The following is a 16140-nucleotide window of genomic DNA, read 5'->3' on the forward strand; positions in this document are numbered from 1 at the left end:
TAGCAGTGCGAAGCCGGGTCGGGCAGCTAGTTGTAATATACGAAACGCTGCAGTAAAGGAGCTCGACCTCATCTGACGAAGGCTGATAAGTATGCGTCAGAATTTCCCGTTAAAAAAAGTGACGTCTATAAAATTTGGACATTTAGAACACTACTCTTCACCCCCTGTGACAGGCATCCCGCAAACATGGCACAGACCAACGCATAGGTCTGTGTGGAGCTTTGACCGAGCGAATCAAATCAAGAGCTCTTTTTAATACTCTATTTGACTTTGTTAGGAAATTTGCCATTTGTTTTGTTTATCTGAAGCTTCGAATGCTATGCCAAACTTCACGTCTGATGATAAGTTTCGCGTTTGGAAGAGTCTTGCATCTTTTCTATCAATGAACACAAATATATTTTATTTGTGGTTTCATTATATATAGGGCCCACATTGTTTTTTTAACATTACAAAAGCAAATTTTTTTTTTTACTTCATTCCAGTATTTTATAATATATAAATGTAATACAGCTGTTCTGAGAAAAAATATTCATAATTCAATTTGCCTTCATGAATATTTTAAACATTCAATTTGATAATCGCTTCACATAAAAAAAAAATAGTATTCGCACAGGCTTACCATCAAGTGAACAAAAAGTTCCTTAATGCAATAGCCATGCACACATTGCAACCCTGTTTCACACCACAGTCTACAACACCACAACTTCTGGCTCTTATTTATGCACCAATAATCATCATAGAGTAGACAACATAGAGTAGAAATTAAATGAAACACTCTGTAACAAAATCCCAAATAAAAGGTTATCCAAAATAATTTTAAAAAAAATATTATAATTCTTGTGCATATTATATGACCAGTTTCACCACTTAAGGGGATTGGTGCAGGACAAAAAACAGTCATTCGTCAGAATTTGTTGGAAATGAGCTTAAGTGTTTTATAAATGCTTGTTTATTACTACTGCACGGCCAGATAGCACGTATATAAGCTAGCGGGTGAGATTTGGCAAGTTAGTGGCGAGAGAGCTTCCGTGGGGGGAGGTTGTCGAAGATTGCAGCTCTGAGGCCTGCCATCTAAAGGGAATCTTTCGAAGGTCTTCCACAATATCGCCTTTCTCTCTCTCTCTCTCTCCAACACGGACACCCAACCAGCTCTTATCTTCGCTTCCCATCTCACACTATCCTTCATTCTTGGATCAGGTAGCCGCCCTTCCCCGCGTAGACTTTCGTGTTACTCCAGTAAACCAAGACAACCTTTGAAAAATTTGTCCAAAGCTGAATTTTTGTACTGTGGTAGAGTTGACTATGCTTAATAACATACCGAAAGTTTACCGCTGTAGACCTTGTGCGTTATCACCGAAAATTTGCATTTAAGTCCTAGGTGACAGCAACTTGCATCAGTCCATTAAAATGTTACCCATTTATACAGTTTTTAATTTTGACTGTCCGTAAACTTACCAAAATAATCTAGAAACTGTAATACACCCATTAATGTTAGAAAAATTTTTTTTTTAATATTTCAGATATGATATAAAGCGATTAATTCACGACATATATTTTTTTTATATTTGCCACCCAGATAAAAATATGATTTACACCGATTTGAAGAGCCCAATGCGAAAAAATGTCTAAATAAATGTTTTTAATTATACTTTTAGCTTTAAGATAGTATATTTATAAAGAGTCTAGCATAATTAGTTGCCTCATTAAAGCTGCCCGAGCGTTGCAGTGTACTGCGGCCGGCGGGCTTTGAAACACGCTGCGTACTGCGACACTTAAAAAAACTTGCTCTTATTTAGGGATTACTTAAAATATATTTAATGCATATGATAGGGTGTATTCATGTTACATCTATTTAGATATTCATATTCTTTTTTCTTATATGAATGATTTTTGATACAATAAAATTAACAATAAACAATTTCTGCTTGGAACTTGTAAATCAAAATTCTAGAGGACCTCTGGTTTTATATACGTGTGTTCGTATTTTGTTACAAAAATTTTATTATTAAAAATTATTTTAATACCAAAAAATATAATTATTTTTTATTTCTAATACATTAAGTATATTATTTTATATCAGATCTGTGCAAAATTTTAATGTAGCCTATATTATAAAATATATATATTTAATTGTATGAAATTAGTTTACTACATAACAGTTGAAGAAAACAATACACCGTAAATGTGCTTATTGAGTTTTGTCACTTTTATAACATAATTCGTATGATAATATTATTTTTTTTCAGAAAATAAATAAAACATAAGTTGTGTTGTAAAATGTATTGATAGAATTACATATTTAGTAATTTTTTTCTAAGTTAATTCATTGGAGTGCTGCGCCTAGCTTACTTCGTTGAATTGCTAGTGGCAAAGAGCGGTGGTGGATGTTTTTGCAAGAGTTTGGCCGTATTTTATGACCCCACCTGTGAGAGGGTGTTCGTCCCAGAAATCCTAATGGTCAAGGAAAATAGCCTTTCTCTGTAGTCACGTACGGGTCTGCTACTCGCGCAATATCGTCAGTTTATCACAACTTTCCGGGAAGTTATATTGTTATTTATTTATAATTTAGAAATTAAAGAGTCGATCATACTAATATTTTTACCTAAGCAAATCGCATCCTGGAAGGATTTTTATCTACGTTTGCAGCAAAAATCACTACATGTAGTCAAATTTCTATAAAAAATATATATATTTCTTACCTTTTATGATTAAAATTACCAATTTAATAATAAGACGTTTAAACTTTGAGGTATTTATCACAGTTACCATGTAGGACATTCTTTTATATTACTTTGGTGCCATAATGAGAACCGGCTTAAAAAAGTATAAAGTTATTAAATTTACGAAACATTTTTGTAGATCATTGTAGAAATTATAATTAAGGACTCAACTGCTCATTATTGGTGTGATCACAAGGTTTCATCGGTAAACTTTTGACGTGTTACTAAGAAATGTTCATTCTACTACTGTACAAAATTTTTGCTTTGGGATAATTTTCCATGTAATAAAAATTTTTGTTTCTTAACAGCGAAATTCGTCCCGACCCGAGCCTACTTCGACAACATCGCAGTAGTATACACTACGCGGCTCGGATCGCTTTAGTGGTCAGACTAATTGTATGAGACACTTAAAAAATATACCAATTTAAAGATGAATAAATATGCAACAACGTTTACTCTAAGCGATTTCCACGTTGGGCTCTTTAAGTTTATGTAAGATGTATTTATATTTCCTTAAAATTGAATGAAAGTGAATTCGTTAACTTTAATGATTTAAAAGGTCTATTTTATAGAAACATGTTTAAACTTTGTGCTTTTTATCACTATCCTCAGATGGGGCAATGTTTCTAGATTATTTTGGGTTCCATACTGACGGTCTACTCCATAAACTGCATTTGCAATATCCATTATTGTGGATCGTTGCAAAAAATTGTCATTTTGGACTTAACTGCTCGTTTTTGGTGTGACGCACAAGGTTTGCGGCAGTACTTAAACTTTTGACGTGTTACTAAGAAATGTTCATTCTACTACTGTACAAATTTTCGGCTTTGGGATAATTTTTCATGTATTAAAAACCTTTGTTTCTTCACAGCGAAATTAGTCCTGACCCGAGCCTACTTCGGCAACCTCGCAGTAGTATACACTACGCGGCTCGGATCGCTTTAGTGGTCGGACACATTGTACCAGGCTCTCAACAAATAAACTAATTTAAAATGTAAGAACTAAATCGTGATCGTAAAATGGCCGCCATGGTGATTTGCGAATTTATGGAGAAATAAAAGCAGTTAAAATCTTATGTAGTTTCCAAGATACATTATTACATCACCAATCATCTAAAGTAAAAGGTTTACAAAATTTCAACATATTCAGTAACTAGTCAGTTTTTTCAAATGAGTTAGTATTAACAATCTGGACCATATCTAGTCGGTGAGGTCTGTATTGTTACAGACTATCTGTATTCTGGTATTAGGATTTTGAAGCTACTTAATGATTCGCTTTCAATGTCTATTAAAATATACTTAATGCTAATTGCAGGAATATTTCTACTCAATTTCAAAATAATAATTCCTGAAAATTTGTAGTGGACACATTTCAATGTAACACTTATTGATTTTCGAGTTATGTTGAGGTTTCGCATGCCACTTCGTGTACACGAGATGGCCCCTGCTCTGGTAACAATGAGTCATCACAACCGGTGCCGTCTGTACGAGCGTCTTCACAAGTTATCCTGAAATATGTTCTTAAATAATAATTCAAGTGAATTCTTAAAATCCTACACACCTTATCTTAAGTGTCGTAAATGAATCTTTATATTTTGTAAATCCATATAATATAGGAGCCAACATGGCGTGAAGCGATGGACGCGATACGAATAATATTTTTTTTTTTACCAACCACTACATCAGTAAATATTTGTGGTTTCCATTCGCTGTGAATTCAAGCATGTAACATGTGTACTGCTTCTTCAATTCGGCCACAGTTAAATGGGAGGCTCTGAATCACTGAAAACTCCTCATCCAAATCAACGATGAATCACAGGCATTAAAACAAACAGTTATCACAAGTCAAGTAGCCAATGAGCAGGTGACATTTTTCGAGTCCGTAGAGGATTGTTGAGACTATCCTACAGGTCAATGGCAACGCGCTCTTACGCGCATGGTTAATACCCCGCATGAGTAGAGTGTAAAGGCGTAAGCCTGAGACACATCTAGGTCCTCATCTAACCGTGCACACTTAGATTTAACTCAGGATAGGGTGAAAAATATTTACTAATTTTGCAGTCCTAACAGTCACCAACGAATAGCCAGCAAAAATACATAAATAAGCTCACGAATATTGTTCGTGAATGAAGGCGAAGCTGATACTTTGGAAACGTTACCAGCAGATATTAAATGATGTTTAACTATTATTTACGTTGCTTACTGCTTAAAACTGCATTCATGTAAACTGATTTTGTGTGAGACTATGTTGAGTGTTTTTTGCTACACTTAGTTTTCTGAAAAAAGTCTATTGTGGCTTAATAAACTTGTTAACATTGATGCCTGCCATAAAAAAAAATTCAAACGTAATTATACGGATACATGTTGAGTATAGTTTATGAATGGTTCACGCATTGCTGAAAAAAAAAACATGTTTACAATTTTACACATCTTTTGGTTGTCGCATCGCGTCCATCGCGTTGTACATACTCAACTCTGAAAAATAAATATATGGTAAAAAAAACTATAATAAAATAATCTCTTATCTTTCTTTATTCTTTTTTCTAAGCGCTCTAATGGCTTTCGATAGTTTTGTTCTTTTGTGTACTCTGCTTGGTGGAGGTTTCTTCTGCATTTTATTCCTGAATAAATCTTACGCTTGCAACAAAAAACAACTAGCTAAATCACTGTGCTAAATAACAACAGAGAATAACCATTCAATTATACGCCGAGCTAAACCAAACACGTTCTCTTATCTACTGAAAATGAGTACGTTGACCTTCATATCAGTTTCCCGCGAAATCCCGTCTCCCCTTCGTAAACAGCAGACAGCTGTGGCAGAGTGGGAACGAGCTGCAAAAAGTTTGGAAAACTGTCGCAAGGTGTCACTACTGTCCAGCGCGCTCCATAATTCCTCGTATCCGAGCTTGCACGCGGCTCAAATTTCTACAGCTACGTTTTTACTTTAGGTCCGACTGCAATAAGCTAAAGACTAAAATAAAGTCAATCATTCAGCCGACATATATGTAGGCGTTTGAATTACAAATGAAAACGCGAATGTTATTAAATTCGCAAATGATTATCACGCAATTTCGTAGCAGCTCAGTTATTAAAATTCAAATTGTAAATACGTTAAATTAATAATGATTACAGATAAAATAATGGTCACAGTCATATCTCCCGTGTCTGAAAATTTATCTGCGAAAGTTTTACCACTGAATTCTTTATAGTTTTTTTAATAAAGCTTGAATTAAAAAAATTCCCGAAAATCAGCAATAACTTAATTAAAATAAAAAAATTAAAAATTAAATTTTACACCAGAATGGTTCAAATCTTCTCTAGCAGCTGAATCATTAACAAATATATTGTTTTTTTTTAATACGATGCTGGTGCACCAATCCCCTTAATAACCAGTAGCAATTTTTTTCACCCCTTCAGAAATTTGTTGATTTCAACTAACGTCCACATTGGACTTAAAAAGTTGTGAATACAATCTTGGCCACAAGAGATATTCAGACAGTAGCAATCTCTAGCAAAACAACTGCAAAAGTCATTGAGCAGCATATCCTTCATTACCAGAATATAAACAAAGATATTACTAGAATTAAGAGTCCACCTATTTTGGGACTAAAATGGTACTTTACTCTTACTCGGTTACACCCTCTTTATAATTATTGAATTTTTAGCAAACTATGAAGGAGAGAATATTTTCCTCTTGCCTAGAAAATAATTTTTTTTTGTACAGTCCCTTGAAAAATATCTACACCGAGTTTAACTGTACAGACATTAATTAAAAAACTACCTTCTGGGCTTTGAGCGATGCTTCAGACTCCCAAGTGTTGTGGATGTGTGACCACCCCTTCCACTTGATCAGGTACTGTACTTCCGTGTTCTCGAGATCACTTGGGTCACAGACATTCTGGTCACCATTCTCTTCAACAGCATAGATGGTGGTGATGTTCCCAGTCACTGTAAAAAGCCCAACAAATATTTGGTGCCATTTTGCAGAAAACCCGTTTCTAAAACAAAACAAATCTTTGTTGATATTTTTTGACTATTTAATATCAAAATTTTTGTAATGTTTTTTAAAGAAAAATATGAACAAAAAATTATCTCAATCTAAAAAAATTTCTATAAATTTTTCAATAAAATTCTTTTTTATTATTATGGAAAAATACTTTGAAAATGTTACATGCTAAACAGTATTTTTATGACTAAAGTAAATCATGCATTATAAAATCAATTTGCTTTTTCCTTTTTAACTATTAAATCAGAGTAAAATTCTTGTTCTCAACATTGCAAAATGCAATAAATTATTTATTTAAACTTGAGAAATAAAAGCATATAATAGTGGAATGATACCACATGTCACAGTTACAGCTTCTATTAGTTAAGTTATGACCATCATTTTTCATACTTTAATTCATAGTTTTGAAGAAACAAATTTTGCTCATGCCTATTTTTCGAACCATCAACTGCATTAATATTTTAGTTTTTATGTAAATACAGAATATCTAATGAATTATTGATGGCTCGAATGTGTCTTTTTTGACAACCTTCCAGCCAGGTAAAGTACCATTTGTACATGCCAATGATTTTGACAGTTCCGATGGGGAACAGCCTCATGTGTAGTTGACAGGGATCTGTCGGTATATCTTTACTCTGCGGTGGATACTTACCACCCTTCTTGCCTCGCCGCATGGCCAGGATCTTCTCGACCGTCTCCGCGTTGTCTGGCTCGGCAGCCGCTGCCTCCGCCTCGTTCCACTCCACCTCCACCAAGTCATCCGAGCCCGTCTTCTCGTCACTGTCCTCCTTGTAGCTGACGGACACCGCTGCCCGCCTGTTGGCACTCCTGCCAGACACAACACACCGTCGCCACACATCCTCAACCTGGGGCTGTACATGCAGTACCCTTATTACACATTATCAAAATTAACTGTTCTTGAATTTTCCAGAAAACGGAAACCATAGTGTCTCAATTGTCCAAGTTAATGTGGACAGCAGCAACGTCGGATAAGCAAAGTCTCGGATAACATGGCTGTATATAATACAAAAATCATCTTGGTTTCCAAATGGCACAGTGGTATGTTACGGGGTCATTTTTTTCCAGCTTTTCTTCCGTTTCTTTGATGTCACTCCATGATTCACCCAACAAATAAATTACTTCTTTGAAGTTAATTTTAATACGCTTCTAAAAACTGTTAAATGATTTTCTATGTTCTCAAGCAAATGTTTCTACAGTCTTTTCAAAAATGGTGCTTTAGGTCAATTCAGATAATACAGAACATTGATTAATTGAAGCTCGGTTAATCGAGACTACTATATAACCAAAATTCTTAGAAGTATTAAATCCCTTGTTCTTTAAAATAAGAATATAATATTTTATTTAACAAATAACTGTTTAGTAATTATTTATCAGTTAATTTATTAAAAAAGAACATTTCACAAAAAACTAAAAATTAATCTGGATATGCATACCAATTATTTAACTGCAAAACTAATAAAAAAAATTAATGACACTAAGAAATTAACTAGCATGAGTTCAATACACAGTTGTCAAAACAAACAAAATCTATTAGTAATAAATCTGTTCTATTAGATACTAGCCTAGTGTCATCATGTTTCAAAATACTTTCTATGCAAATGGACTGCCTATAAATGCTCAACCTATAAGCTGAGATAATTTAAATGACTCTCAACCAACACACTCCAAATACCAAGCGCCAGGAGGTGATGACGCCTATCTTTACCATGCTGGCGATAAACTTCTGTCAAAACACTAAGAAATAACTATATGGTGATTTTGAAAAAATCAGCAAATTTCGCTGTTGCAAAGTCTTGCACAGAAATGGCTGGGTCCAAGAAACCAGTACGGTATTTAAGCAAGTGTGTGTATATTTTAATTTTATCTGTGGTGCGCAGCACAACATGATATTGTAGAAAAATAAAGTACTTCGTATATATCGGGCGTTGGTATTCCCCACGGTACATTCACTCATCGCAAATGCAGCACTCGTGTACCCCAAACACTTGGCAACATTGCATATTTACAACTAGACCACGATGCAATCTGACAGAAGAAGATAGTGTTTTTTAAATAACTGTCCCTTAGCTTTTGTGTCTGGCTCCTAAATTTCCAGGTATTTTTTTGCAGAGGCCTGCTCTCAACACGAAAGTAAAGCCTTCAATACACGCCTCTCTCCAAAAATATACGTGTGGCAGCTTGCCTGCGGTGCTTCCTTACCTGCGGCAATCATGGTCATCGTCGCTGTTGAAGCTCGACTCTGAGGAGTCACTGTACTTGCGTCGCAGTGGCTTCTTGGGCTCCGGCCTGCTCCGCGCCGGCTTGCCCCGCCTGGAAGGGGGCTTGCTCGGAGGGGGCCGCTCCCGCTCCTCGTCCTCCGACTCCGAGTTGGAGGAGTCCGAGTTCCAAGTGCTCGCTCTGGCGTCAGCACACAGCACACCGCAAAACAGTCACCTCAACTGTCAAAAGACAGCTACTCATGCAAAACAAAATATGTAACAGGGAAAAAGCCACTTAGGCGAGAAATTCTCAATTTCTCACTTTTACAAAAAAAAAATCAACTATCACCAATAGCGAAGGCTGCTGTAAACAACTTTATTTTATTGATCAATCCACACATACCATTACGCAAGAAATGATTGCACAAATAAAGAAGAACATCAATGTGACCTGTTTTAACAGAAGAACACATACAAAAAGGAATTAAATGAAGCAATTAAAAAAAAAGCCCAATCTTATTTTACTAAAGAAAAAATTTTGCAAAGTAAAACACTGTAATAATATACCATTCAGAAGAAAATGTATCACATCCAAAGTCAACTACATGACATGTCCAAGACTTACCTGCCCTTTGCAGCTCTTCTGGCAGGGTTTTTCTTTTTGGCATTGTCGCTAGAATCACTTTCAACTGTTGCATTTAGACGCTCTGGTTCTTTCCGAGATCGCGCAGAGCGACGAATTCCATAAACATCCGGACACTGCTCCCATATCTAAACCACATGTGAAATCAATAAACCCCTGTTGGAAATATTAAACACATCTGCTATGTAATTATGTATTTGACTTAATTAATTAAATATAATGAAAAAATTTACTTCAGTTAAAAATAGATTACCAATTATAACAAAAAATAATCATGTACAGCAATTAATTCGAGAAAAATTTTGCTTAGTTTCGTATTCACCAAAGTGTATGTAATTTAATATGCATTTATTGTTTTCAAACAAATATTTTCAACAGATTTACTTACTATAATATAATGGGTGTAAAAAATCACGTAATTGTAATTACAAAAAATTTCAAGATGTTTTAGACCCATTATATTACACTTGGTGAATATCTGTTTAGTATATTTGTGAGAGACCAACAAATAAAAAGGAGGTATCACAATAAAATTTCAGTTAAATAAGAGCTACGACGAGAAAAAAAGGAACCGAGTATAGTGTGGATGTTTCACCAACGTGCCAACTTGCGCCTTGAGTAACAAATCCTATCGGTCTCGGCCAAGCAATGGAATGAGAATGACAAAGCAGACTCGCCTGCTTCAGCTCCTTCTTGCTGGAGGAAGACCTCGTGCGACTCTCGTCGCTTTTCTTCTTGTCCGAATCAGAGCCGCTGCCAGAGGCAGAGGTGCTTGACATCGTGCCACTGGAAACAACACACACCACACACCCCACTTCACAACCACTCTGACACAACCATCTGCTCCTTTCAGGCAAAAACAAAACGTACACCCAGAAACATTTTTTTTAATCAACAGATACCCAAAAAAAGTCTTAAGATTTTAGTATGTTTTATTTGTTAATACTGTTTCCTTATTCAAAAGAAATTGAGGATTGTAAAAATAAAGTTTGGTAATAGTACTACAATATAAGTATATATATATATACATTAATAATCAATTTTTATATATATATATATATTATATATATATATATATTTCCCAGAGAAAGAAACACAGGCAAATAGAAAAAAATTACAACTTTCAATGCAATTTTTACTCAATGCTATACAATAATTCTTTAATGTTTAAACAGGTGGTTGAAGTTCCTTAAAGTTTCCACTTAACTATGCTAGGGTCATAACTTGAAGATCAATGGTTCAACTTCACATTTAAACTATACTTTGGTAAAAATAAAGTTTTTGTTTATAAAATGAGAAGCAAATTAGTTTAAATTGTAAATTTAATGAATTAAAGGCTGATAGATGCCTTGTAATTTTTTATCTACATTATTTTAGCATTGGTTCAAACTTTTGAAGAGTTGATCGGTAATTAATGTATGTATTTTCAAACTTAGTTGCCTGGAGCTTTCATATTGCTGCTCAACGTTAAGGAAGAAATTAACAAGAAATTATCTTAAAAAAAAATTAAAAACAAAAGCAATTAACTATACATTGGTAAATCAACCAAGATTAATGCATTTCAACCCACCTGTCGGATGCGGAACCCGATCCTGATGCTGACTCTGACTTCGACGACTCATTGCTTTTTGATTCATTTTCAGACGCAGAACCTGAATGCTTCTCTGACTCGGAACCAGAGTCATGTCCTGACTCTTCGCCTGATCCAGACTGCATAACACAAAGACTTATGTTACTGTCACAACTTGCACAGCTATTTTATTCACTCTTCAAAAAAACTATTAATCTAAAAGACTATTTCGTAAAGTAAGCATTACATTTAAAAAACTACTTTGTTCTAAAAAAATGATGTTTATTTCTTATTGCATTTTTTTAGTGGTGTGTATTTTTTTTCCCCAAATTAAAATCAAGAATTTGAATCTTAAAAGAGTGCCTTGAATTAAAATCTAGTGTCAGGAATAAAAAAATATATATGAGAAACACCACACAAATGTTGTCAAAACACTCAAACCATAAGATTATTATTTTTTAAATAAATAAGCATTTTTACACCAAAAGCTTTGTCACAAGTGTCCCTGAAGTGCTAAATAAACATTCTGCTGGCAAACACATTTCTTTGATAACTTCTGTAGAGTAAAATAATGTCCAAACTTACTATGCAAGTGTTAGTGTTTGGATTTCAGATATTTTTTATACCTTCCTCGAATATTTTTCTTTGAATAAAATTTTTTTGAAATACTAAAGACTTAATGGTATTCAAGAATTCAAAAATTTTATTGGCCTATTGCTAACTTTTAAATTTTATTCCAACATGGACACCAACAACCAAAATATAATTTTAACTCATTCCAAATCACACTCAAAAGATCACCCAAGTGTACGTGTATTTTATTTCCACTTCAGCAAAGATGCAGCTGAGAACATCTAGCGAATTTCAATCATGTACAACATCTTCCAATCAAAATGTATTCTCTTTACAGCAGACATACAAACTTGCAGTGTTTGTATTCTTATTTGCACCTAGAACATCTTGGGAAAATACAAGGTATAGTTTAACCAACCAAAATAAAACTGTGCACTACGCACAAAATAAAATCACCCAGTGAAATTGAAGTTTTTCATGCAATTATATGTTATAAAAAAATTCAAAACCGCAAATTATTTGAAAAAATTTTTTACTGAATAGACACTGCAGCTAAATCATCCAAATTAAAATTTAATAATACTTACTGTACAGCAGTAAAATTAAAACTTCGCTATGCATGTAATTTTACAAACTTACTTATCAAAACATATTTATGTATTATGTTTCTTGTAGTCATGTGATAATAAAGAGACTGTATGAAAGTTTTACTTAGTTTGCAATTAAATTAATATACACAATTTAAATAACCTGCATTGAATAATATTCATTTTTTAGAGGTTAAAAATTGTTTATATATCTATACTAATATTATAAAGCTGAAGAGTTTGTTTTTTTAAACGCGCTAATCTCAGGAACCACTGGTCCGACTTGAAAAATTCTTTCAGTGTTGGATAGTACATTTATCGAGGAAGGCTATAGGCTATATTATATTATCAATAACATTAGGGATTCTTACTAAAAGTCCAATTTAGAATAAATGTGTTGGAGGGGGTTAGGTACACGTACAAAGTGTGTGTTGACGATGCCGCAGGCGCTAGAAGTTGCCACGCACTAGATGCCTTATCATTCTTAATTTTCCCATACAAGTAAAAAACACCCGTGTGATATTAACAACGAAGCAATCAGTACCCTCATATAGAATACATAGAGATAGTGTGAGGTATATATGTAGATATAAACAGATAAATACAGATAGAGAGATACATAGATATAAAGGACTATAGATGTAGATAGAGATAAATATATATTTAGAGACATGGATAGATTATTTGTATATGTGTAACTACTTCAAACATATTACAAAACAAAACTGAATGAGGCATTGCATTTCATGCCGAGCATTAGCTAGATAATGGAATCTTTTCAATATTAGTAATCCCTTATTCGTCAGTTTTTTTCTATATTGCTTTATAGAGTCTAGATTACATACAGAACAGGTAAATAACTATACACTGGCAGAACAACGCCTGTCGGGATCTGAAAGTGATATAAATTATTTTGCACACTTGACATTCAAATTAAGAAGACAATTACTAACTACATCTGATCTCTGAACAGTTCCCCTTCACCCTGTGTTCAGCCCAGGCAATGCTGGGTACTGCAGCTAGTATAATACATATATATATATATATATATATATATATATATATATATATATATAAACTTATATATGTAAGTTAGGAAGGGAGCCAATCAGTGCTATTGAAAGGCTGTGCACAGATTCACCGTCAGCAGAACAAAAGGTGGGGAGAGGGGGGGGGGGGGGGGGGGGGGGGGGTTTGGGTTTCTGAGGTTGGTTTAAAACTCAGGGCAGTCAGACTAAGAATAATGAGCTCAGATATTTTTTAAGTCTCCACTTTACACAGTACTACTTAGGTTGAGCTTGAGTTTAAATATTTTAAGTAGGTATTAAGTAAAACTTATTAAATCATGTCAAAATGTCCTGTCAGAACAAATTTTGACAATCAAAACTTTACTAGCAATCAAAAAACTAAAAACAGCTATAAATATATAAATAATAAATATAAACATGCAAAAAAGTATCAGTATAATCCAAGCATATCAGAATGGTTTTTAGTTTTATGATTGTGTAGTCTTTGTATTATAATCCATGTATCAAATTTAAATATGTGATTTGTGAAATAATTTGTGATTTAAAGGACCTGCACAAATTAATGTAATGATTGGTGAACCTGGTTACCTTTTGAAATGTGTGTCGGCCTAAACATTACTTTGTTTCAAATGTTTATCTCACTTTCTTAATGTCTTAGTTTTAATCATGGTATTTTTAACAATGATTATAAGTATATAATTTGTAACAATTCTATGTAAGACTGACTTGATCAATAGCCTTATGGTTTCTACCATGATTAAATGGAATGTAATAAATAAAAAAATAAAGCAATAAATAATATAATAAATAAAAAAATTATTTCAAATCAACTTCTATTTCCAGGCATCCAAACTTTGTTATCAACGGAAGAGGCCACAACGATCATTTCCTTCTGCAGATCACTTAACCAGGTATCTGGAAGAGATACATACACTTGTTCACCCTGTTCAAAATCATATCTCCTCTCCTGAATTTTCACTGCACAACATGTCCACACACCTTTCCCATGCAATATCTTGTGTGGACTCAGGGCCATCAAGAGAAACCAAGGACTGGAAGCCGCAATTAATTTTGTCAGGCCCTCCCCCTGTAAGTCTATTCGTCCAATGAAGTGGACAATTTATCTCTCAATGATACATGGAGTTTATCAAACCTTGAATGTTGTGGTTAAGTTGTGCCTAAATTCTATTGGATATCATACTATATGACAATGGAATAATTGATTAATTATTATAAAACAGTTATATGATAAGATAATAGCCAATGCCCAGCATACATTGCTATGCCTCTTTCAATTTTTTTTTTGTAATTTGTTTGAAGTAGGTACATATATACAAAGCATCTCTACCTTTCTCTATGTCCCTCTGTAAATTTCACTATATTTCTATACACACACACATATGTATGTGTGTGTGTGTGTTTATATATGTATATATCCCTCCATTACACAACCTCTATATGTATTTACATTGCAATCTATATCTCAATCAATCTCCCTATCTTTATCTATTATCACTGCATATCTATATATCCCTTGCGCCCTCTCTCTCCCTCTCATATATATCTCTCTATGTGTGTGTGTGTGTGTGTGTGTGTGTGTGTGTGTGTGTGTGTGTGTGTGTGTGTGTGTGTGTGTGTGTGTGTGTGTGTGTGTGTCCCCCTCTCCCTCTCTCTATCTCTCTCTCTATGTCTACATCTTCCTAACAGAGGACAAACTCACAAACATTCATTCATTTATACATATATTTTTACCTATCTATATTTTTAACACAATTGGTGAAGAGTTATTGGATATTTGAGATTTTAAACAAAAATTTACATTTTTTTATTAAATAACATTAAATTATTACAATTGGTGGATTTACAGGGGGTAGAAGGGTAAAATATACACTGGATAGGACATCTGAAGTAATAAACAGGTAATTAACTATGTCCATACTACCGGTCACCCACTGGAAGTCAATCCAGTATCTCCACCCCTGATTATTACCACACAAATCCTAAAAAAAAAAAATTAAGTTACAATTTAAAAAAATTAAAATAGGTCATCTTAGAAACTGACACAAAGTGTAACTGAAAGAGTTAATATACTATATTTCAAACCTCACAGTTTTAAAAAAAATTAATTTTGTGGCCACTACTGTAAATGTGATCTGCTCATCTTGCATTACTTGTAAGGTTTCCTATTAATTATATTTATATACTTATAATTTCCAAATTATCAGAGTAAACCAGAGCATTAAAGTCCTTCAAACTCAATTCAACCTCCCCCCCCCCAAACTCAATTCAACCTCCTCTCCCCCCCCCCCCCCAAACGCAATTCAACCTCCTCTCCCCCCCCCCCCAAACGCAATTCAACCTCCTCTTCCCCCCCCCCAAACTCAATTCAACCTCCTCTTCCCCCCCCCCAAACTCAATTCAACCTCCTCTCCTCCCCCCCCCCCAAACTCAATTCAACCTCCTCTCCTCCCCCCCCCCAAACTCAATTCAACCTCCTCTCCTCCCCCCCCCCAAACTCAATTCAACCTCCTCTCCTCCCCCCCCCCCAAACTCAATTCAACCTCCTCTCCTTCCCCCCCCCAAACTCAATTCAACCTCCTCTCCTCCCCCCCCCCCAAACTCAATTCAACCTCCTCTCCTCCCCCCCCCCCAAACTCAATTCAACCTCCTCTCCTCCCCCCCCCCAAACTCAATTCAACCTCCTCTCCTCCCCCCCCCAAACTCAATTCAACCTCCTCTCCTCCCCCCCCCCCAAACTCAATTCAACCTCCTCTCCTCCCCCCCCCCAAACTCAA

General features: G+C 34.7%; 1 protein-coding gene across 2 annotated transcripts in view; it reads right to left on the reverse strand.

The window, feature by feature from the left end:
* LOC134533016 (chromodomain-helicase-DNA-binding protein 1) overlaps positions 1-16140 on the reverse strand; it is a 90659-nt gene that overhangs the window by 60135 nt on the left and 14384 nt on the right. For both annotated transcript variants that reach the window (XM_063370150.1, XM_063370149.1), the window contains exons 2-7: positions 11158-11297; positions 10265-10373; positions 9570-9715; positions 8946-9143; positions 7378-7553; positions 6501-6667 (exon numbers count right to left, since the gene is read on the reverse strand). In XM_063370150.1, the coding sequence (XP_063226220.1) occupies positions 6501-6667; positions 7378-7553; positions 8946-9143; positions 9570-9715; positions 10265-10373; positions 11158-11297 (936 nt within the window). The remainder of the gene's footprint in view (positions 1-6500; positions 6668-7377; positions 7554-8945; positions 9144-9569; positions 9716-10264; positions 10374-11157; positions 11298-16140) is intronic.

This window comes from Bacillus rossius, chromosome 6 (assembly GCF_032445375.1).
Source record: "Bacillus rossius redtenbacheri isolate Brsri chromosome 6, Brsri_v3, whole genome shotgun sequence".
NCBI lineage: Eukaryota > Metazoa > Arthropoda > Insecta > Phasmatodea > Bacillidae > Bacillus > Bacillus rossius.